This window comes from Syngnathoides biaculeatus, chromosome 16 (genome assembly GCF_019802595.1).
Source record: "Syngnathoides biaculeatus isolate LvHL_M chromosome 16, ASM1980259v1, whole genome shotgun sequence".
Taxonomy (NCBI): Eukaryota; Metazoa; Chordata; class Actinopteri; order Syngnathiformes; family Syngnathidae; genus Syngnathoides; species Syngnathoides biaculeatus.
This window is the reverse complement of record NC_084655.1, coordinates 16,385,965-16,406,424: the sequence shown is the minus strand read 5'-3', so window position 1 is coordinate 16,406,424 and position 20,460 is coordinate 16,385,965. Positions and strand designations below refer to the sequence as shown.

The 20,460-nt window shown below is 40.9% G+C and overlaps 3 protein-coding genes across 4 annotated transcripts; all 3 read left to right on the top strand.

The window, feature by feature from the left end:
* Window positions 1–168: 168 nt before the first annotated feature.
* Window positions 169–7,229, top strand: dcaf7 (ddb1 and cul4 associated factor 7). Of its 2 annotated transcripts, none has more exons than XM_061846496.1 (7): window positions 169–318; window positions 1,759–1,917; window positions 2,766–2,877; window positions 2,964–3,082; window positions 4,160–4,369; window positions 5,322–5,439; window positions 5,927–7,229. In XM_061846496.1, exons 1-7 carry the CDS (start codon window positions 181–183, stop codon window positions 6,097–6,099), a joined length of 1,029 nt encoding a protein of 342 aa, XP_061702480.1. In that variant the 5' UTR covers window positions 169–180; the 3' UTR covers window positions 6,100–7,229. The 2 variants fall into 2 exon arrangements, with proteins under 2 accessions (XP_061702480.1, XP_061702479.1); XM_061846495.1 differs by having other exon boundaries at window positions 5,924–7,229.
* Window positions 7,230–7,951: 722 nt separating this feature from the next.
* Window positions 7,952–14,211, top strand: LOC133514418 (RUS family member 1-like). Its single transcript, XM_061846106.1, is given in 14 exon segments — window positions 7,952–8,307; window positions 8,394–8,471; window positions 9,242–9,356; window positions 9,429–9,474; window positions 10,883–10,915; window positions 10,984–11,089; window positions 11,299–11,400; window positions 12,757–12,827; window positions 12,914–13,098; window positions 13,518–13,575; window positions 13,671–13,705; window positions 13,708–13,734; window positions 13,806–13,982; window positions 14,057–14,211. Coding segments are annotated over 14 exon segments (1,266 nt in total). The 5' UTR covers window positions 7,952–8,160; the 3' UTR covers window positions 14,143–14,211.
* Window positions 14,212–15,120: 909 nt separating this feature from the next.
* LOC133514740 (RUS family member 1-like) lies at window positions 15,121–20,050 on the top strand. The gene is made up of 11 exons (XM_061846659.1): window positions 15,121–15,196; window positions 15,269–15,314; window positions 16,724–16,756; window positions 16,825–16,930; window positions 17,140–17,241; window positions 18,596–18,666; window positions 18,752–18,936; window positions 19,356–19,413; window positions 19,509–19,573; window positions 19,645–19,821; window positions 19,896–20,050. Exons 2-11 carry the CDS (start codon window positions 15,280–15,282, stop codon window positions 19,979–19,981), a joined length of 918 nt encoding a protein of 305 aa, XP_061702643.1. The 5' UTR covers window positions 15,121–15,196; window positions 15,269–15,279; the 3' UTR covers window positions 19,982–20,050.
* The last annotated feature ends 410 nt before the right edge of the window (window positions 20,051–20,460 follow it).

Here is a 20,460-nt window from a genome sequence, read left to right as displayed (position 1 = left end):
GACCAAGTAGCCGTAGTATTGCAATTATAATAGCGATCTCGCGGCGTGACGGCGACCAATACTGTGATTTCCACGAATTATTTCTCTCACGGGTGGAACGAAAGGGGTCGCGGTCGCCTCCCCATAGGGGACTTCATCCGCGGTTAGCTAACGCGAGCGTGTTAGCTCTGCCCCGCTAGAATGTCGCTGCACGGCAAGAGAAAAGAAATCTACAAATACGAGGCGCCATGGACGGTCTACGCCATGAACTGGAGCGTACGGCCGGACAAACGCTTTCGTTTGGCGCTAGGAAGCTTCGTGGAAGAATACAACAACAAGGTGCGTGCATTTTCTTTTTCTTTTTTTTCTTTTTTTTTTGCAATGGGCGGCCGTTTATTAAACCCGCGCTAAAGATAGTAACGCGATGGATGCTAAAGCTAATGCTAGTTGTTTTGTGCAGTGGTTCACCAACGCGCGATGAAATCATGTGCTTGTATTGGAAATAATTTCAAACAGTATTACTTTACATACTAAATTAAAATTATTTGATTTAATTAAAAATAATGACGATATTGTGGTTTGAATTTGATTGGTTTACGTGTTAAGAAACGTTTAAAAGGCTTGTTTCTAAGTGTTTGAGAAGTTTTCAAATGATGCATTTTTTTTGTTTTGAAGTGTTAGCTTGTCTGTTAGCGCTACAAAAAAAAAAAAAAATTTTTAAATGTTGAGGGATTCTTACTTTATATTGTTTTAAATATGGGAGCATTCAAAAATCATAATATTTTGTGTAGCTTTGAACTTGAAAGACTGGTTTCTTTAGAGGTTTAAGTTAAAACGGAATTGTATTGAATGTTGAAAAATACGATGTTTTTTTTTGTTTTTTTTTGGCTCGTGTTAATGTTGGGGAATATTCAAAACATGTTTTTTAAACTGTTCGGTGCGTTCAAAAGGTACTTCGGGTTTCGTTTAAATGTTTATAGAGGTGTGAAAGTTTTTTTTTTTAATTTAGTCGTTTTTTGTAAGGATTTTAGGGATGTGATATTAATTTTTAAAATGTTTTCCAAATCTTGAAAAATCCTTCATTTACATTTTTGGAGGAACGTTCTAAAATGTGTTTTTCTTTAATATATAGGGAGTAAAATTTGCTCAAAACATTTGCTGCAGACATTTATAATGACTTCTTCCTTAAAATGATCAGGACTAAAAAAAATCCTCAGGAAGTGATGTAAAATGACTAGCTTGTGCAATTGCTTAAAATTTTTATGGATTTGTTTTAAATGTTTAGAGTGTGTTCAAAATTGTTTCTTTAAACGTGGGAATTCTTAAAAATGTATTGTATGTATTAAGTATTGTCACAATACCTTGTTTGTAAATGTTTAGCATATTTTAGAGGATTTAATCAAAATGAGTAATTACTTCAAATGTGTAGGGATTGTTCAGCAGTGACCATTATGGGTTTGCTTTTAATATCAACATTGAAGATGCTTTAAAGTCTTGTTATAAATTTTTAGGTTTGTTTAAAGTGACAACCTGCTTCAAATTTTTAAAAAAGCTTTCAAAAATGACTGATTCTGATATTTTTGTGCTTTACATGTTAAGGGATTTAAAAAAAACCGAAATGCTTTATACATCTATAATTTTTTTTAATTGTCTTCTAAAGATCAGGGGCCATCAAAAAGGATATGCTTATCTATTTAATCAGGATTTTTACATTATTAATGATTATATTCATGTGGATCTTAAACTGTCGCGTGTATGTGTGGGTGGGTGGACATTCAGGTCCAGCTGGTGGGTCTGGAAGAGGAGAGCTCAGAGTTCGTGTGCCGCAACACCTTTGACCACCCGTATCCTACCACCAAGATCATGTGGATCCCGGACACAAAGGGAGTCTACCCGGACCTGCTGGCCACCAGTGGGGATTACCTGCGCATCTGGAGGGTATGTCTATCACATTTAAACAACAGTTCCCATAGGAAAAAAATGTAATTCCCATTACACCCGAAATCTCTACACATTTATAGCGATTAATTATAGTCTTAATTACAGAAAACAGTGTCTAAATAAAGAAGATAAATGAAATTTACCATTTACGTTTTGTTGTATAGTATAAAAACAATACCACAGAGATGGGAAGCCTTCTGTGCCCAAGTTTCACGTTTGAGTAAAAAAACTGAGAAATGGGCCATTAGTTCATAGACGAGGTTAAAAAAGTTTAAATGTTCATATGTAAAATAGCGTAATATTAGAAAAAAAAAACGTTATTTAGAATGTACTATTAATGGTTTATTTGTAACTAATTTAATAAAATCTATATGTAAAAGAGGATACATAGTATTTTGATTTATTGTATACAGTAAAATAAAAATATAGATTTATTGAATTTATATAAGTTTTTTAACGATCCAATTTTTGCGAAATAAAAACAACTACATTAACTCATACCAAATAAAATAATCATGTAATGACAGTATAAGTTAACAGTATAGAGAGTAAGCAGTATAGATGGGGCAGTGGTCGTCTAACATTTTTGCACCAAATATCACATCAAAACATGCATCGTGCCAGAAGAAATGACAACATTAAAATGCAGTGTCAATCAAAAATGAGAGAGGTTTTATTCCTAAAATGTATATTTTGTTCATTGTAAACTGTTGTAACATTCTGCAGTCTGAACATTCATTCATGGCAAGGAAAAAGTTAAATATAGTAAAAACAAAAACAAATGTTTATTTAATTAGAATGTATTGAAAATAAAGGTTCCATAAGAATTGTATTGCACATTACAGGTCAGTGACACAGAAACACGTCTTGAATGTTTGCTGAACAACAACAAGAACTCAGACTTCTGCGCGCCACTCACATCCTTTGACTGGAACGAGGTGGACCCTAACCTGCTTGGTAAGAACAACAAGAAGAAGAAGCAGACTCTAAGGAGCCGTTTCATGTTCAATGAGATCTGTCCTAACAATCTTCCACATTCGCAGGCACATCCAGCATTGACACCACCTGCACCATATGGGGTCTAGAGACTGGGCAGGTTCTAGGCCGCGTCAACCTGGTGTCGGGACACGTCAAGACGCAGCTCATCGCCCACGACAAAGAGGTTACTGTGATCCATTTATCTATTTCATCGTTGAAAACCCGCTCTCGGTGACTTTTACTGCTCGCACCAACATACCGTAATTTCTGGCCTACAGAGCGCACCTGATTATAACCCTCACCCAGTACATTTGTAAAGGAAACATCATTTGGTACGTACATAAGCCGCACTTGTGTAAAAGCCGCGAGTGCCCACGTTGGAACACGAGATATTTACCAAAAAAGACGGTAAACAGAAAGTGTTTTCAAAGTTTGAACACCTTAGCTTAGCTTAACATAGCAACACGGTAGCACGAACAGGGCGGGTAAAAAAAAAAAACAACAACCGCGGCAGCTACACAATAGCTACACGGTAGCACAGCACTAACAGGGCCGGTTAAAAAAAAAAAAAGAAAACCTATCTAAATCACTGAGACGCGGAAGAAACACAACAGCAACTGGTAGCGCTGCGCTAACAGGGCCGGTTAACAAAAACATACCAGCAAAAGTCACTTCCTCGACACACATATTCCACCGGTCTCACTCTTACTCTTACCTTTTCCGTTCGAGTGCCACCTTGCGACCAATAAATTCATGCACAAATTAGCCGCATCACCGCATAAACCGCAGGGTTGAAAGTGTGTGAAAAAAGTCGCTTTTTATAGGCCACAAAGTACGGTAATTGCTGCAAACAGAAAGAAGCTCGTTTACAAAAGCACAGTATGCTTAGTGACCTTTCCCACCCCTCCATAATGACTTTTCCTACTCCTCCAAAGACTATCCCCCCCCCCCAAAAAAAAAAAAAAGAGAGACTGGAGATTTGAAATCTTTCATTGTTGCCCATAGAAAAGGACGCAGTAGAAGGCAATTGCTGAGTCATTCACGCTGAACTTTGCCAATAACTTATTCATTTATACTTACCAACAAGGAGTAATTTATCCATCCACACTTTAAAATCCTTTAGCCCGATATACATGTATACTTAGAACTGCATAAGCCTTTATATATAAGGTGAAATGTTTAACAAGAAGAGTGTGGTTGCCTCGTACAAGTTTTTTTACATTTCACTCAGCTCTTGTGTGATCATCTGATCATCGTGTAGGTGTACGACATCGCATTTAGCCGGGCGGGCGGTGGCCGCGACATGTTTGCCTCGGTGGGCGCCGACGGCTCGGTGCGCATGTTTGACCTGCGGCATCTGGAGCACAGCACCATCATCTACGAGGACCCCCAGCACCACCCGCTGCTGCGCCTCTGCTGGAACAAGCAGGACCCCAACTACCTGGCCACCATGGCCATGGACGGCATGGAGGTCAGTTTCGCGGCTGCTCAACATGTTTACACGCAGGATTAAATTGTCCTTCATCGTTAAGGTAATTGTAAACAAAACATGAAATTTACTTTAAGAAAACGTGAAGACAGTACCATACACTAACAAATCAACATAAAATGAAAGATGGAAAAAGATGTTTGATGACAAATCATCTTCAGCTATTTGAAGGCTATATTCCTTTTGTTTACCAAAACAATGTCTGTTTACAAAAACGTGTTCAGTCCATTAAGGATGTTAAATTGTATTTCTTGAAGAAAGAGACTAAATTCAATTACAAAAAGGTATTCTACATTCAAGACAAAACTGTCTTTGTTTACAAAATCACATGCTAAGTTAATTGGAGATGCCTAATTTTCTTTCATCACGTTAACAGTCACTGTGATTTAACGGGCGCGTAGGCACCCGTGCGCCATTGCACTCGCAAATCTGCTGAGTCGATCACGAAAAGTCACGCGCGTAAAATTTGTTACGAGTAGAAATACATGTTGAAAGATATCACTTCTTTTGTGTAGTCTTTGACCAATGTTCCCACAAAGCTGCACACTTGTCGCACACTTGGCGCACATGAAAACCGATCCAGTGCAGCGAACCAGAGACTGACGTATTTGTTTCTTGTTTTTTTAAAACACGGAAGCACACGGTCTTTCACAACAAGCTGAATCTCAGTCTACTTCTACTTCCTAGTTTACCTGACACTTCCCCCTCTTCTCTTAAAGGGGTATACTCATAATTATAAACAGAACACACACCTGCAACTTTATATCTGCAGGCATGACTGACCACACCTTTACATTTTTTAAATGTGAGTGGCTGTTAGGTTTTGTTTTGGAAAGCATCAGGTGCCATGATTTCATCTAACTGTAGACTCTTTTCAACGTCAGTGAGCCTCCGAGGTATCTAATCGTGTTGTGTTTTCATGTTTGTGCAAAAGGTTGTGATCCTGGACGTCCGTGTGCCGTGCACGCCGGTGGCTCGCCTCAACAACCACCGAGCCTGCGTCAACGGCATCGCCTGGGCGCCACACTCCTCATGTCACATCTGCACTGCAGGTAAATCACACGCCTAGACACACAGAATGTGCTGCACAAGATGTTCAGTTTTACAATAACACTGTGTAGTGTGTGCATGTTTGTGTTGGAGTGTGTGTAGGAGTGTGTGTGTGTGTGTGTGTGTGTGTGTGTGTGTGTTGTGTGTGTGTGTGTGTGAGTGTGTGAGTGTGTGAGTGTGTGAGTGTGTGTGAGTGTGTGTGTGTGTGTGTGTGAGTGAGTGAGTGAGTGAGTGAGTGAGTGAGTGAGTGAGTGAGTGAGTGAGTGAGTGAGTGAGTGAGTGTGTGAGTGTGTGAGTGGTGAGTGTGTGAGTGTGTGAGAGTGTGAGAGTGAGAGTGAAGGTCTCTCAGTTTGTTTGGAGTTTCTGGGCATACAAAAGTACCCCCGAACCACAGACTGCTTTACAGAGTCACACGACTAGCGTGTACTTGCTTTTGAACCAACACGTCTCCTTCTACCTCTCGTGTTCTTTCTTTTCCTCCCGCGGTAGCCGACGACCACCAGGCTCTGATCTGGGACATCCAGCAGATGCCGCGCGCCATCGAGGACCCCATCCTGGCGTACACGGCCGAGGGGGAGATAAACAACGTGCAGTGGGCGTCCACGCAGCCTGACTGGATCGCCATCTGCTACAACAATTGTCTGGAGATCCTGCGTGTCTGAATGGGGAATTCCTTCTCCTGTGAACTTGGAGTGAACTATTTCAAGTGAACATACTCCGCAATAAGCCTGGCTTTTTTGTCTTACACGCCATTGCTCTTCTTCTTCTTCTTCTTCTTCTTCTACTTATACATGTGCCCCAGCTCTTTATTTATTCTGCTCTCCATGTAGTACAGAGAAGTTTCAGTTCTCCACTGACAAGAAAACGAATTGGCAACTGCCTGTATTCCTAACGAGTATTAGAAACTGGAGTGAACCTTACTATTTGATGAGCCAGCACGTTTATTATACTGTCAACCTATCCTTGTAAAAACAACAAAAAAAAAACCTCAAATGTAAAATTAACATTTTATAAGGAATTAGACTCCCCCCCTAAACAAATTTCCATATTCTCTAGATTTTTTTTTTTTACCACAAAATATATTTTATTAAATATATTTTTTAAAATCCCGTATTTTGGTTATTGCATTTTTTTCTTGAAAATAGATATTTTCCTGTTTTTTTTTTTTAATGCATCTTTTTTTGCCTCAGATTTTTTTTTTTGCCCCCTTCCAATATTTATATTTTTCCCCCTTTTTTTCCCCACATCTTTGAAATTTTTCCTGGAAAATAGTTGTTTCCTTAAAAATGTAAATTTTCCTCCTAAAAATATCCAACTTTCATCTGGTAGCGTCAATATTTCTTTTCAAGGTGTCCCTGATAGATCCTCAGCGTGGTAGTTCTTGGAACTTGGAACACGGGTGAAGATTTTGAAAATGTTTGTGGGATGTTCTCCCATGATTTTGGTTGTCTTGTGAAGACTGAATACAAAATTCCAGTGGTTCAAACGTTGCTACTTAGACTTTTCCCGTGGACGGCAGCAACCGTTCATTTCTTTGTAAACTCCTCTGCTCCTTTTCTTACGTGTCCCCTGTGCCGAAAAAAATCTTTGTCCTCTCGTTTCGCTCTACGCGTCGAGGTCGCGTCCTTGTAGCATGCCATTACAAGGCAAAGGGGGAAAAAAAAGTGTACATACATATAAATATATCCATTTAAACATGTCTGACAGCGAAGTGATCAAGTTGTATTCTTTGTTTTTTTTCATTCGGTCTCATGGAATTTGCTCAAATAAATTGTATTCCTCCATGTGTCAACTCTGTCTTAATTATACATAATTATTAATCAATTTATTGTGCTTAATGTGTTAAGCAAAGGATATTTTTGTATTATCCGCAGTTAGCATTTATCTAATGGTGTCTCAATGCCCTGATTTGGAAAAGTGCCCCTATTTCTGGGAAAATACCCCTCTGCATGGGCCAAATTTGCCCCCAAAAATAGATGAATTATTTCATATTTGTCTTTATGGGCCTTGCTTTGTGCGGAGGTGGAAATAAATTGAAATGGGAAGGGGACTGTCCATTCTTTTGGTATGTTTAAGCATTCGGTTCCTTTCACTGAAGGAAAGGGATGATGTGGCTTAATTTGAATGGGCTGCACAATCCTGACCTCAATCCTCTGGAAACACCAGTGTGCAATTGATCAAATGCACTAGTGGAAAAATGGTCATAAATATCCATAAACACGCTTCTAAACGTTGTGGAAAGCCTTTCCAGAAGAGTTTATAATGTTATAATCTGAGAGGGTGGTTTAATGTCATATTAAACCCTATGGTTTGATAATGGAATTTCACTTAAATTAATGTCTGAGTCGTGGTAGGTGAGCGAATATATTTGGCAATACAGTGTGCTGACTAATTTGACCCTGCTAGTTTGCCGTCGCTGACGACACGCACCTCCACCAGGGCGCATCGGATGTACGTCATCAACCACCCGCCCCGATGTCTCAACGGACCAATCAGAGAGCTTGTGTGAAAAAAATAAGTCCAAGAAAACGGATGTAAACGTTTTGACGTGTCGATGATGCGCTGTTAAGGACTTTATTCAAGTCTAAATGTTTATTATTGAATTTTGTCATCTTTATTGTGGCATGTAAAATAATGAAGTTTAATTTGGTTGTGTTTAGCTAATCAAAATTGCGGTGCTTCTGCAGAACATTACAGGGGTTTCTGTCCTCAAAGTAATAATAATGGAGGACTGCGGTGCTCTTTTAGCCACGGAGAGGTACGGCAGTGGCGAGTCGTGGCAATATGTTGCAAAGGATGGAGTCATGCAGAGGAGGAGGCATGGCAGTCATGGTGAATCGAATATGAACTCCATAACTGGGTTTTTTAAAGTAAGGTGGCCCGACGGAACTTTTTATTCAGAAGTTGTATTGAATCTTGTTTGATTTGTGTTTTTTTTTTTCTTCATAAATTCCAGAACGTATTTCTTCCTCAAGGATATCCGGAAAGTGTGAGTGAAGACTACTTGCAGTACCAGTTTTGGGATACTATACAGGTACAGTCTTACATATAACTTGACGTACGAGTGACGTTTTTCCGCGACCACGTGACCGTCTCAGAACTTTGCCCATGGAGTTATTAAAAATGCCCCCTCCCCATCAGCATTATTTTGTAACGTCGTTTTCATATAAGAACAATACCACTGTACAGTCTCGTACTACATCCAGTAATAACAGAATAAAATGGGTTATTTTCCCTTAACTACAAACCTTGTTTTCTCTTTCATGGAGCAAAAACTTATTCACAGTATTTTTTTTTATTTTTTATGTTTTGCCACACTTGCAGCAGCTCTATCTGTTCATGGAAACAGTTCCACATTTATTCTGTGTACGTCCCTAGGCTGATTCCATCGCCTTTATCGACTCCCCCTGCTTCAGTCGAGTACATATCGTATAAATACTATGATGGTGCAGCAAATTGACGAAACACACACTTTGGTCATGTTTTTCTATGATTTAATTCAAAATACAAATTCTCAGCACTCACTATTTAGGGCCCTTGGTTAAAAATTTGACAAAAACACCACAAAACCAACTTTCAGACTTGCTATAACCATGTTAATTTATGTTAGGCTGCTGCAATAATCTAGTGACGAAGTGTCTGAAGCACATTCTTTGGAATTTTTTCACACTAAACAATAACCAAGCAACTGGTCATATCTCAGGAAATCCCTGAAGTTGGGGTAGCCATTACATTAATTCAAGGTACCACTGCTACGCTATTACAGTATTATGAAACCATCAGTGTGTTCACCATTCTCTTCAGGCCTTCTCGAGTTCTCTGTCAGGAATGCTGGCCACTCAGGCGTCACTCAGGGGTGTCGGCGTGGGAAACCAGGAAGCCACAGTGGCTGCGGCCACGGTCACCTGGATCCTAAAAGGTAGATGCATGATCATGCTTGTTGCGCACTAAGTATATTGACAGCCTTCGATGATAATGTGTTTCTCCTTAGATGGAACCAGCATGTTGGGAAGGATCGTGTTCGCCTGGCTAAAGGGGTAAACACAGCTCTGTGCCTTTCACATGAAGACAATTAATGGGTCGCCTATAGTCAGAGGTGGAAAAAGTACCGAGTATTATACTGCAAGAACAGAAGTGTGTTAAAAAGAGATTTGTAAAAGTACTGATCAACCTCTTAAGTTAAAACAAAATAGAACAAAATAAATGTACAAAGTATTGAGTAGTTGTTCGCAAGTGCACATAACATAAAATGTGAAAAAGGTGCAGCTTTGGGAATATTTTCCGGATAAACTGCACAATAATAATTGGTTTACTATTGATAAACCTGGAACAACTGAGGAAAAATACTTTATACTCGATGAAAGTGGGAACATTTTGCAGATGTTCATAATGCTGTCCAAAATAAAAATTTAATTCAAAGTGCAATACCAAAGTATTTGTACTTTGGTACTTCCTACCACTGCTTACATCATGATGGATGAGGGATGATGATGATGATGCTCCCAAACCGTTTTAAGGTTAATGTTATGTTGCCTCCTATATTTAAAATACAGAATTACCTTTTTGTGCACTGTATTTTCTGTGCTTTCATCCTGGCCAAATCAGGATGTGCCAAGGTGGAATTTTGAAATTAAAAACACCATCTCATCCTGCACTTTCTACTTTGGCTTCAGACCAGACCTTTCCCACTCGGAAAAGAGAAAATCTCATCCAGTTTAACCACTTTTTGTTTGATTATTCACATACTCCAACAGTCATTGCATCTGAAAACAAAAGCATTTCTTTTTTAACTTTCTCCATCAATATTATAAGTAAAGATAAGCAGCGTGTCTAGCTTGTCTTTGCTCTACCTTGCCCAGACTGCGTTGCTAACTAAAGCAGCAGCGGTGGTGGACGCTGCCATTAGAAAACACATTGATGGGCTGCGATAGTACTGTAATATTTGTAATTATGAGTGTACATCTTTAAGAGCGGGGGGGGGGGGGTGTAAGGTAAACTAGGAAAAAGAGAGTGTGGCGGAGCAGCGGTTGTTAGAGAAAGTTCCGTGTGCGGCCTAAAAGAAACCAGTGGCTTCTTCTTTTTATTTTTTACAGTACATATGTGACTCGTGCCATTGGTTGTAGCAACCAGTCATCCCTCACTCATTGAATCACATTGCAAAATGCCACAAACTTTCAATATATTTACATTTATACTTTCAATTTGCATTGGATTATTTTTTTTTTTACGCGCAACGCAGAATATCTGCGAACAGACTGCATCAGTGGTGCACAATGGCGGATGACCGCAGTTTAGAAGGAACATTGTCTGATGTCTTTTTTTTTATACACAACCATGGACTATATTCCAACATCTTTATTGACTGATTGAGAGGCATGTTCACGTAATTTTGTTCATTTATTGTAAACTTTCAATGTTGTTGTTAATCCTGTGTCTGTGTCTCAGGAACAAGTTGGATTCTGAGGCCAAAAAATGGAGGTATGTTCAGTCCTAAAATCTCTTTAATTACTATTTCTCTGACTAATCCTGTGGGGATGTCTGTCAAGGCTTTTTGCAGATATTCTCAACGACATCGCCATGTTCATGGAAATACTGGCCCAGTTCTTTCCCGCTTGGTTCACGTTGATTGTTTGCACTTCAGGAGTATTCAAGGTGAACGCAATACAACTTGAGGTCATAAAATGGCCACCATTTGTACATGAAACAAAGATAGAGATTGTGGGTGTAAGAGACATATTTTTATTTGGCTGCCATGCCACCCCTGAAGAAAAAAAAAACCCCAGCTGTATTATACAATTTAGTAATAATATAATTCTTGCTGCGTTTTTTTTTTGCACATGGTCTAAATGTTTCCTTTCTAGTCTGTGGTGGGTGTGGCAGGCGGAGCCACCAGAGCTGCTCTGACCGTCCATCAAGCTCGCCGAGACAACATGGCTGACATCTCCGCCAAAGATGGCAGTCAGGTGCTTTGAAAAGTCATTTTTTCTGATTAAGGTACAGCTATCAGGTACGGTGCAGAGTTCCAACATAGAACATGTCAAGTATCGGCGGGAAGTGTAATTGCCTTGTTCTCTGCATACAAACGCAGTGCAGCTCAGCCTCTGGCTGGATGAGGTGACACATTCCTGAAAAGAAAGCAAATTATTGATGGTGCACTTTCCTCAAAAGAAAACAAAGCATCGTTGCCAGACCAATTCTCAATTTAATACTTTCCTAACAATATGGACCTTTCCGATGGCGACCTTAAGCTCCGCCCCCTTAGCCATGTCCCACAAGCGTCCAAAATGGCGATTGAACAGAACATGTTTAAAGTCGATTCTCTAACGCGCCTTCCTGATAGTATTGCGGTATGTTTTTTTGCCAAATGCGTCAGACTTGTCCAAGAGAGTTCAACAGAGAGGTCTCATCTATTTCACGTAAGGATATGTACACGAAATTAAGATTTTGGACGGAGCAGGACGCAATGTCAGAGTTACAGCCAAACGTTGGCGATCGATGCAAAAAAGTTCGACGCCTCACAAACTTCATATTGAAATCCAACAGGATAAAATAGTGGAATTGAACTGCGCATGTCAAGCAGGGTGAGTACTTTTTACTTGGAAAGATCACGAATAATATCAGTCTTTATAAGTATGTATTCATTTAACTTGGCTTGTAATGGAACCCAGTGCTCTGTCTTAAAAGTCTGATGTGATACAAATAGGCAAATAGACATTTCTCTTGCATGACATCGCGCATGCTAATAATTCAATCAAACTCAGACAATATACTTCTCCCTCACTTACCTTCGAACATACAGCCTTGTATTTGTTGATATTTTCCACATTTAGTTGTACGTGCGCTCTTCCGCGAGCCTTAATCCACCGTAGACACTTCATCAACTGTGTTTTGGCCTTTGGAAAATTAATCAACCGGGCCCCCTTGTCACCTAGCCGGATAACTTTCATCAGAATTGCACGTTCCCCAAGCGCACCTGACGACCATTTTCTCCGTAACATTAACTTTTGCAAGAGCACGCTACTGACAACCAGCATTGCTCGTGGGGCAATACGGCGAGAGGGGCGTGTCAATCCAGGGGTTAAGACAATGCGGCTATCTGATTGGCTATTATTCTACGAGTGATTGACGCGTTGGAAAGGTCCATTACAAGCTGTTCGCGTGCTATTTCCTAAAAGAGATAAAAAAAAGCTGTGACTCTTCAAAAAAACAGAAAAACTTGCTACGGTTCTCAAAAAAGAAAACAAACAATTGCCGCTCTTTCCAAACAAGAAGATGAAACACTGATTTACTAAATTTTCCTGAACAAAATATCATTCCAGGAGACTTTGGTGAATCTGGCGGGACTCCTGATTAGTTTGATCCTCATTCCGCTCGTCACGGACAGTCCGGTGTAAGTTGGAAGTGACCCATGGTACGCCTTCTCCAAGTATTTATTTGGTTTTTTTTTTTTGTTTTTGTTTTTTCCCCACCTGCCAGATTGACCCTCAGCCTGTTCTTCCTCTTCACCGCCCTTCACCTCTTCGCCAACTACAAGGCGGTGCGTTCGGTGGTCATGGAAACACTGAACGAAGCGCGGCTCGCAATCCTGCTGCGCCGCTTCCTCCAAGACGGACACATCTTCACGCCGCGGGAAGCAAATCGAAAGGAACCTGTATTTTTGGGTAAAAGACGGCTTTGAAGATTAATGATTCATTTTGTGTGAGGGCGGCACGGAGGACCAGCTGGTAAAGCGTTAGCCTCACAGTTCTGAGGTCCCGGGTTTGACCCCGGACCCCCCTGTGTGGAGTTTCCATGTTCTCCCCCGTGTCTGCGTGGGTTTTCTGCGGGCACTCCGGTTTCCTCCCACATCCCCAAAAACATGCAATATTAATTGGACACCCTAAATTGCCCATAGGTGTGATTGTGAGTGCGGCTGTTTGTCGATGCGATTGGCTGGCGACCAGTTCAGGGTGTACCCCGCCCCCTGCCCGTTGACAGCTGGGATAGGCTCCAGCACTCCCCACGACCCTCGTGAGGATAAGCGACAAAGAAAATGGATGGATGTTGTATGAGTGTTTGTATTTGTGTTTTTTTGGTACAGAATGTTGGAAAACGTTACCTATCAAACTTGGCGTGAGGCTTCAGGAAGTTGTCCAAAGGTAAATCTGTTTGACTATTTTGTACTCCTTTTTGACCATTGGATTTAAAAAGTTCTCTTTGAAATGTTTGTGTGAATTTGACGTATTTTTCATAGCCCAGAAGAGTTGCGTTCTGCTTTGATGAGGAAGGATCCCCCTTCGTACTGGGCGTCACAAACGGTACAAAAAACTTTAAATAGCGCACTGTACAACGTGTACAAAATTCGCATTTCATTGTTTTTCTCTTTCAGGCTGCGTATGCGTGTGTTTGACAACACACGCTCACACACGAGATGAAATCCGAGCGATGTGCCAAGCTATTTGGCTCCGCGACACGTTGAGTTCATCCAAACAACATCATGGCTTCTGGCAAATGGTGCAGAAGAGTCACAAGGTGATGGATGCCGAGTTTGACCGATTTTACAAAGGTGAGCCGCAGTGGGAGTCGGCAGCAGCCGCTTTACAGGGTCTGTTTGATAAGGTGACGGGGTTTGATCGGCAGGTGTTCGAGCCGCCGGGTGGGATGTGACGAAAACGCTCCTGGACTGGGACGAGTGGAGGGTCGAGTGGAAGTCAAAAGTCGGATGAAAACACGCAGAGATGTGACAACTTGTCAGACGAATGAAGTAAATCTCAGATGATTCATTTCAATGGTGATTTATACATGTCTTTTTTATATAATAAATGTTTTTAAAAAAGAAGATTTGTGATCAAATAAGTGAAACAAATTCTTTGTTCGCCACAGAAAATCTATCCTATCCCAGCTGTCTTTGGGCAAGAGGCGGGGGGGTACACCCTGAACTGGTGACCAGCCAATTGCAGAGTGCATACTGTATAAACTATCATTTGCCTCACATTTTCACTGAGGAGTAATATAGAGACTTCCTATTGCATCTTTTGGGGATGTGGGAGGAAACTGGAGTAAAACCATAATGCCCCTCGTCCTCCAAAAAATGAATGTATGAAGTTAACAAACCAGGTATAAATCCATTTTGTAAAATTTTGAATTACAAATGCAGGATTATAGGACTATGATTTCATAAATACAGTATGGATGACTCAACAGGAGCACTAGGATCTCAAGACATTACGTTTGAAATAAAAGGTCAAAGATCCAAACTTATTTACAAATTAAATGTACTTTTTTTTATTGAATGTGGTGCTATAAATGTTCTTATGAGTGTCCAGTTTCCACGAAAAATACAAAGTACGTTTGGAATTGTGTCATGCAAAACAAATTAACTTGACAGACTGGCTCTTCTTATTTTGATCCGTAGGGGGCGATAAAAATCCAAAACGTCTTTAAATAAACCAGAGAAGAAAAACCCCCCGCCCCTCGTATACACACTCTTTTCAAGTAAATATTTTTTCCATCGATCTAAAGAAGAATTGAGCAATCCTTTTTTATATCACGGTAGTCTGAATAATGTTACCACCCGCCACTCAGTTTTAAAATATCAAACATACGATATAAAAATTAAAATTCGATGCACAAGATCACGTTTGGCTGTGGTTTGACTTAAGTCCCAAAGCCAACACTTTTATTTTGAAAACCGGAAAACTCAGGCGTCACTCAGGGGTGTCGGCGTGGGAAACCAGGAAGCCACAGTGGCTGCGGCCACGGTCACCTGGATCCTAAAAGGTAGATGCATGATCATGCTTGTTGCGCACTAAGTATATTGACAGCCTTCGATGATAATGTGTTTCTCCTTAGATGGAACCAGCATGTTGGGAAGGATCGTGTTCGCCTGGCTAAAGGGGTAAACACAGCTCTGTGCCTTTCACATGAAGACAATTAATGGGTCGCCTATAGTCAGAAGTGGAAAAAGTACCGAGTATTATACTGCAAGAACAGAAGTGTGTTAAAAAGAGATTTGTAAAAGTACTGATCAACCTCTTAAGTTAAAACAAAATAGAACAAAATAAATGTACAAAGTATTGAGTAGTTGTTCGCAAGTGCACATAACATAAAATGTGAAAAAGGTGCAGCTTTGGGAATATTTTCCGGATAAACTGCACAATAATAATTGGTTTACTATTGATACACCTGGAACAACTGAGGAAAAATACTTTATACTCGATGAAAGTGGGAACATTTTGCAGATGTTCATAATGCTGTCCAAAATAAAAATTTAATTCAAAGTGCAATACCAAAGTATTTGTACTTTGGTACTTCCTACCACTGCTTACATCATGATGGATGAGGGATGATGATGATGATGCTCCCAAACCGTTTTAAGGTTAATGTTATGTTGCCTCCTATATTTAAAATACAGAATTACCTTTTTGTGCACTGTATTTTCTGTGCTTTCATCCTGGCCAAATCAGGATGTGCCAAGGTGGAATTTTGAAATTAAAAACACCATCTCATCCTGCACTTTCTACTTTGGCTTCAGACCAGACCTTTCCCACTCGGAAAAGAGAAAATCTCATCCAGTTTAACCACTTTTTGTTTGATTATTCACATACTCCAACAGTCATTGCATCTGAAAACAAAAGCATTTCTTTTTTAACTTTCTCCATCAATATTATAAGTAAAGATAAGCAGCGTGTCTAGCTTGTCTTTGCTCTACCTTGCCCAGACTGCGTTGCTAACTAAAGCAGCAGCGGTGGTGGACGCTGTCATTAGAAAACACATTGATGGGCTGCGATAGTACTGTAATATTTGTAATTATGAGTGTACATCTTTAAGAGCGGGGAGGGGGGGGGTGTAAGGTAAACTAGGAAAAAGAGAGTGTGGCGGAGCAGCGGTTGTTAGAGAAAGTTCCGTGTGCGGCCTAAAAGAAACCAGTGGCTTCTTCTTTTTATTTTTTACAGTACATATGTGACTCGTGCCATTGGTTGTAGCAACCAGTCATCCCTCACTCATTGAATCACATTGCAAAATGCCACAAACTTTCAATATATTTACATTTATACTTTCAATTTGCATTGGATTATTTTTTTTTTTACGCGCAACGCAGAATATCTGCGAACAGACTGCATCAGTGGTGCACAATGGCGGATGACCGCAGTTTAGAAGGAACATTGTCTGATGTCTTTTTTTTTATACACAACCATGGACTATATTCCAACATCTTTATTGACTGATTGAGAGGCATGTTCACGTAATTTTGTTCATTTATTGTAAACTTTCAATGTTGTTGTTAATCCTGTGTCTGTGTCTCAGGAACAAGTTGGATTCTGAGGCCAAAAAATGGAGGTATGTTCAGTCCTAAAATCTCTTTAATTACTATTTCTCTGACTAATCCTGTGGGGATGTCTGTCAAGGCTTTTTGCAGATATTCTCAACGACATCGCCATGTTCATGGAAATACTGGCCCAGTTCTTTCCCGCTTGGTTCACGTTGATTGTTTGCACTTCAGGAGTATTCAAGGTGAACGCAATACAACTTGAGGTCATAAAATGGCCACCATTTGTACATGAAACAAAGATAGAGATTGTGGGTGTAAGAGACATATTTTTATTTGGCTGCCATGCCACCCCTGAAGAAAAAAAAACCCCAGCTGTATTATACAATTTAGTAATAATATAATTCTTGCTGCGTTTTTTTTTTTGCACATGGTCTAAATGTTTCCTTTCTAGTCTGTGGTGGGTGTGGCGGGCGGAGCCACCAGAGCTGCTCTGACCGTCCATCAAGCTCGCCGAGACAACATGGCTGACATCTCCGCCAAAGATGGCAGTCAGGTGCTTTGAAAAGTCATTTTTTCTGATTAAGGTACAGCTATCAGGTACGGTGCAGAGTTCCAACATAGAACATGTCAAGTATCGGCGGGAAGTGTAATTGCCTTGTTCTCTGCATACAAACGCAGTGCAGCTCAGCCTCTGGCTGGATGAGGTGACACATTCCTGAAAAGAAAGCAAATTATTGATGGTGCACTTTCCTCAAAAGAAAACAAAGCATCGTTGCCAGACCAATTCTCAATTTAATACTTTCCTAACAATATGGACCTTTCCGATGGCGACCTTAAGCTCCGCCCCCTTAGCCATGTCCCACAAGCGTCCAAAATGGCGATTGAACAGAACATGTTTGAAGTCGATTCTCTAACGCGCCTTCCTGATAGTATTGCGGTATGTTTTTTGCCAAATGCGTCAGTCTTGTCCAAGAGAGTTCAACAGAGAGGTCTCATCTATTTCACGTAAGGATATGTACACGAAATTAAGATTTTGGACGGAGCAGGACGCAATGTCAGAGTTACAGCCAAACGTTGGCGATCGATGCAAAAAAGTTCGACGCCTCACAAACTTCATATTGAAATCCAACAGGATAAAATAGTGGAATTGAACTGCGCATGTCAAGCAGGGTGAGTACTTTTTACTTGGAAAGATCACGAGTAATATCAGTCTTTATAAGTATGTATTCATTTAACTTGGCTTGTAATGGAACCCAGTGCTCTGTCTTAAAAGTCTGATGTGATACAAATAGGCAAATAGACATTTCTCTTGCATGACATCGCGCATGCTAATAATTCAATCAAACTCAGACAATATACTTCTCCCTCACTTACCTTCGAACATACAGCCTTGTATTTGTTGATATTTTCCACATTTAGTTGTACGTGCGCTCTTCCGCGAGCCTTAATCCACCGTAGACACTTCATCAACTGTGTTTTGGCCTTTGGAAAATTAATCAACCGGGCCCCCTTGTCACCTAGCCGGATAACTTTCATCAGAATTGCACGTTCCCCAAGCGCACCTGACGACCATTTTCTCCGTAACATTAACTTTTGCAAGAGCACGCTACTGACAACCAGCATTGCTCGTGGGACAATACGGCGAGAGGGGCGTGTCAATCCAGGGGTTAAGACAATGCGGCTATCTGATTGGCTATTATTCTACGAGTGATTGACGCGTTGGAAAGGTCCATTACAAGCTGTTCGCGTGCTATTTCCTAAAAGAGATAAAAAAAAGCTGTGACTCTTCAAAAAAACAGAAAAACTTGCTACGGTTCTCAAAAAGAAAACAAACAATTGCCGCTCTTTCCAAACAAGAAGATGAAACACTGATTTACTAAATTTTCCTGAACAAAATATCATTCCAGGAGACTTTGGTGAATCTGGCGGGACTCCTGATTAGTTTGATCCTCATTCCGCTCGTCACGGACAGTCCGGTGTAAGTTGGAAGTGACCCATGGTACGCCTTCTCCAAGTATTTATTTGGTTTTTTTTTTTGTTTTTGTTTTTTCCCCACCTGCCAGATTGACCCTCAGCCTGTTCTTCCTCTTCACCGCCCTTCACCTCTTCGCCAACTACAAGGCGGTGCGTTCGGTGGTCATGGAAACACTGAACGAAGCGCGGCTCGCAATCCTGCTGCGCCGCTTCCTCCAAGACGGACACATCTTCACGCCGCGGGAAGCAAATCGAAAGGAACCTGTATTTTTGGGTAAAAGACGGCTTTGAAGATTAATGATTCATTTTGTGTGAGGGCGGCACGGAGGACCAGCTGGTAAAGCGTTAGCCTCACAGTTCTGAGGTCCCGGGTTTGACCCCGGACCCCCCTGTGTGGAGTTTCCATGTTCTCCCCCGTGTCTGCGTGGGTTTTCTGCGGGCACTCCGGTTTCCTCCCACATCCCCAAAAACATGCAATATTAATTGGACACCCTAAATTGCCCATAGGTGTGATTGTGAGTGCGGCTGTTTGTCGATGCGATTGGCTGGCGACCAGTTCAGGGTGTACCCCGCCCCCTGCCCGTTGACAGCTGGGATAGGCTCCAGCACTCCCCACGACCCTCGTGAGGATAAGCGACAAAGAAAATGGATGGATGTTGTATGAGTGTTTGTATTTGTGTTTTTTTGGTACAGAATGTTGGAAAACGTTACCTATCAAACTTGGCGTGAGGCTTCAGGAAGTTGTCCAAAGGTAAATCTGTTTGACTATTTTGTACTCCTTTTTGACCATTGGATTTAAAAAGTTCTCTTTGAAATGTTTGTGTGAATTTGACGTATTTTTCATAGCCCAGAAGAGTTGCGTTCTGCTTTGATGAGGAAGGATCCCCCCTTCGTACTGGGCGTCACAAACGGTACAAAAAACTTTAAATAGCGCACTGTACAACGTGTACAAAATTCGCATTTCATTGTTTTTCTCTTTCAGGCTGCGTATGCGTGTGTTTGACAACACACGCTCACACACGAGATGAAATCCGAGCGATGTGCCAAGCTATTTGGCTCCGCGACACGTTGAGTTCATCCAAACAACATCATGGCTTCTGGCAAATGGTGCAGAAGAGTCACAAGGTGATGGATGCCGAGTTTGACCGATTTTACAAAGGTGAGCCGCAGTGGGAGTCGGCAGCAGCCGCTTTACAGGGTCTGTTTGATAAGGTGACGGGGTTTGATCGGCAGGTGTTCGAGCCGCCGGGTGGGATGTGACGAAAACGCTCCTGGACTGGGACGAGTGGAGGGTCGAGTGGAAGTCAAAAGTCGGATGAAAACACGCAGAGATGTGACAACTTGTCAGACGAATGAAGTAAATCTCAGATGATTCATTTCAATGGTGATTTATACATGTCTTTTTTATATATAAATGTTTTTAAAAAAGAAGATTTGTGATCAAATAAGTGAAACAAATTCTTTGTTCGCCACAGAAAATCTATCCTATCCCAGCTGTCTTTGGGCAAGAGGCGGGGGGGTACACCCTGAACTGGTGACCAGCCAATTGCAGAGTGCATACTGTATAAACTATCATTTGCCTCACATTTTCACTGAGGAGTAATATAGAGACTTCCTATTGCATCTTTTGGGGATGTGGGAGGAAACTGGAGTAAAACCATAATGCCCCTCGTCCTCCAAAAAATGAATGTATGAAGTTAACAAACCAGGTATAAATCCATTTTGTAAAATTTTGAATTACAAATGCAGGATTATAGGACTATGATTTCATAAATACAGTATGGATGACTCAACAGGA

Excerpts from the sequence above, each read along its gene's own strand:
- dcaf7 (XM_061846495.1), top strand. The coding sequence starts at position 181 with ATGTCGCTGCACGGCAAGAGAAAAGAAATCTACAAATACGAGGCGCCA. Across the intron at positions 319-1,758 it reads TGGAAGAATACAACAACAAG|GTCCAGCTGGTGGGTCTGGA; the intron begins GTGCGTGCATTT and ends GTGGACATTCAG. Across the intron at positions 5,440-5,923 it reads ATGTCACATCTGCACTGCAG|TAGCCGACGACCACCAGGCT; the intron begins GTAAATCACACG and ends TTCCTCCCGCGG.
- LOC133514740 (XM_061846659.1), top strand. The coding sequence starts at position 15,280 with ATGTTGGGAAGGATCGTGTTCGCCTGGCTAAAGGG. Across the intron at positions 19,574-19,644 it reads CGTACTGGGCGTCACAAACG|GCTGCGTATGCGTGTGTTTG; the intron begins GTACAAAAAACT and ends TTTCTCTTTCAG. Across the intron at positions 19,822-19,895 it reads GTTTGACCGATTTTACAAAG|GTGTTCGAGCCGCCGGGTGG; the intron begins GTGAGCCGCAGT and ends TTTGATCGGCAG.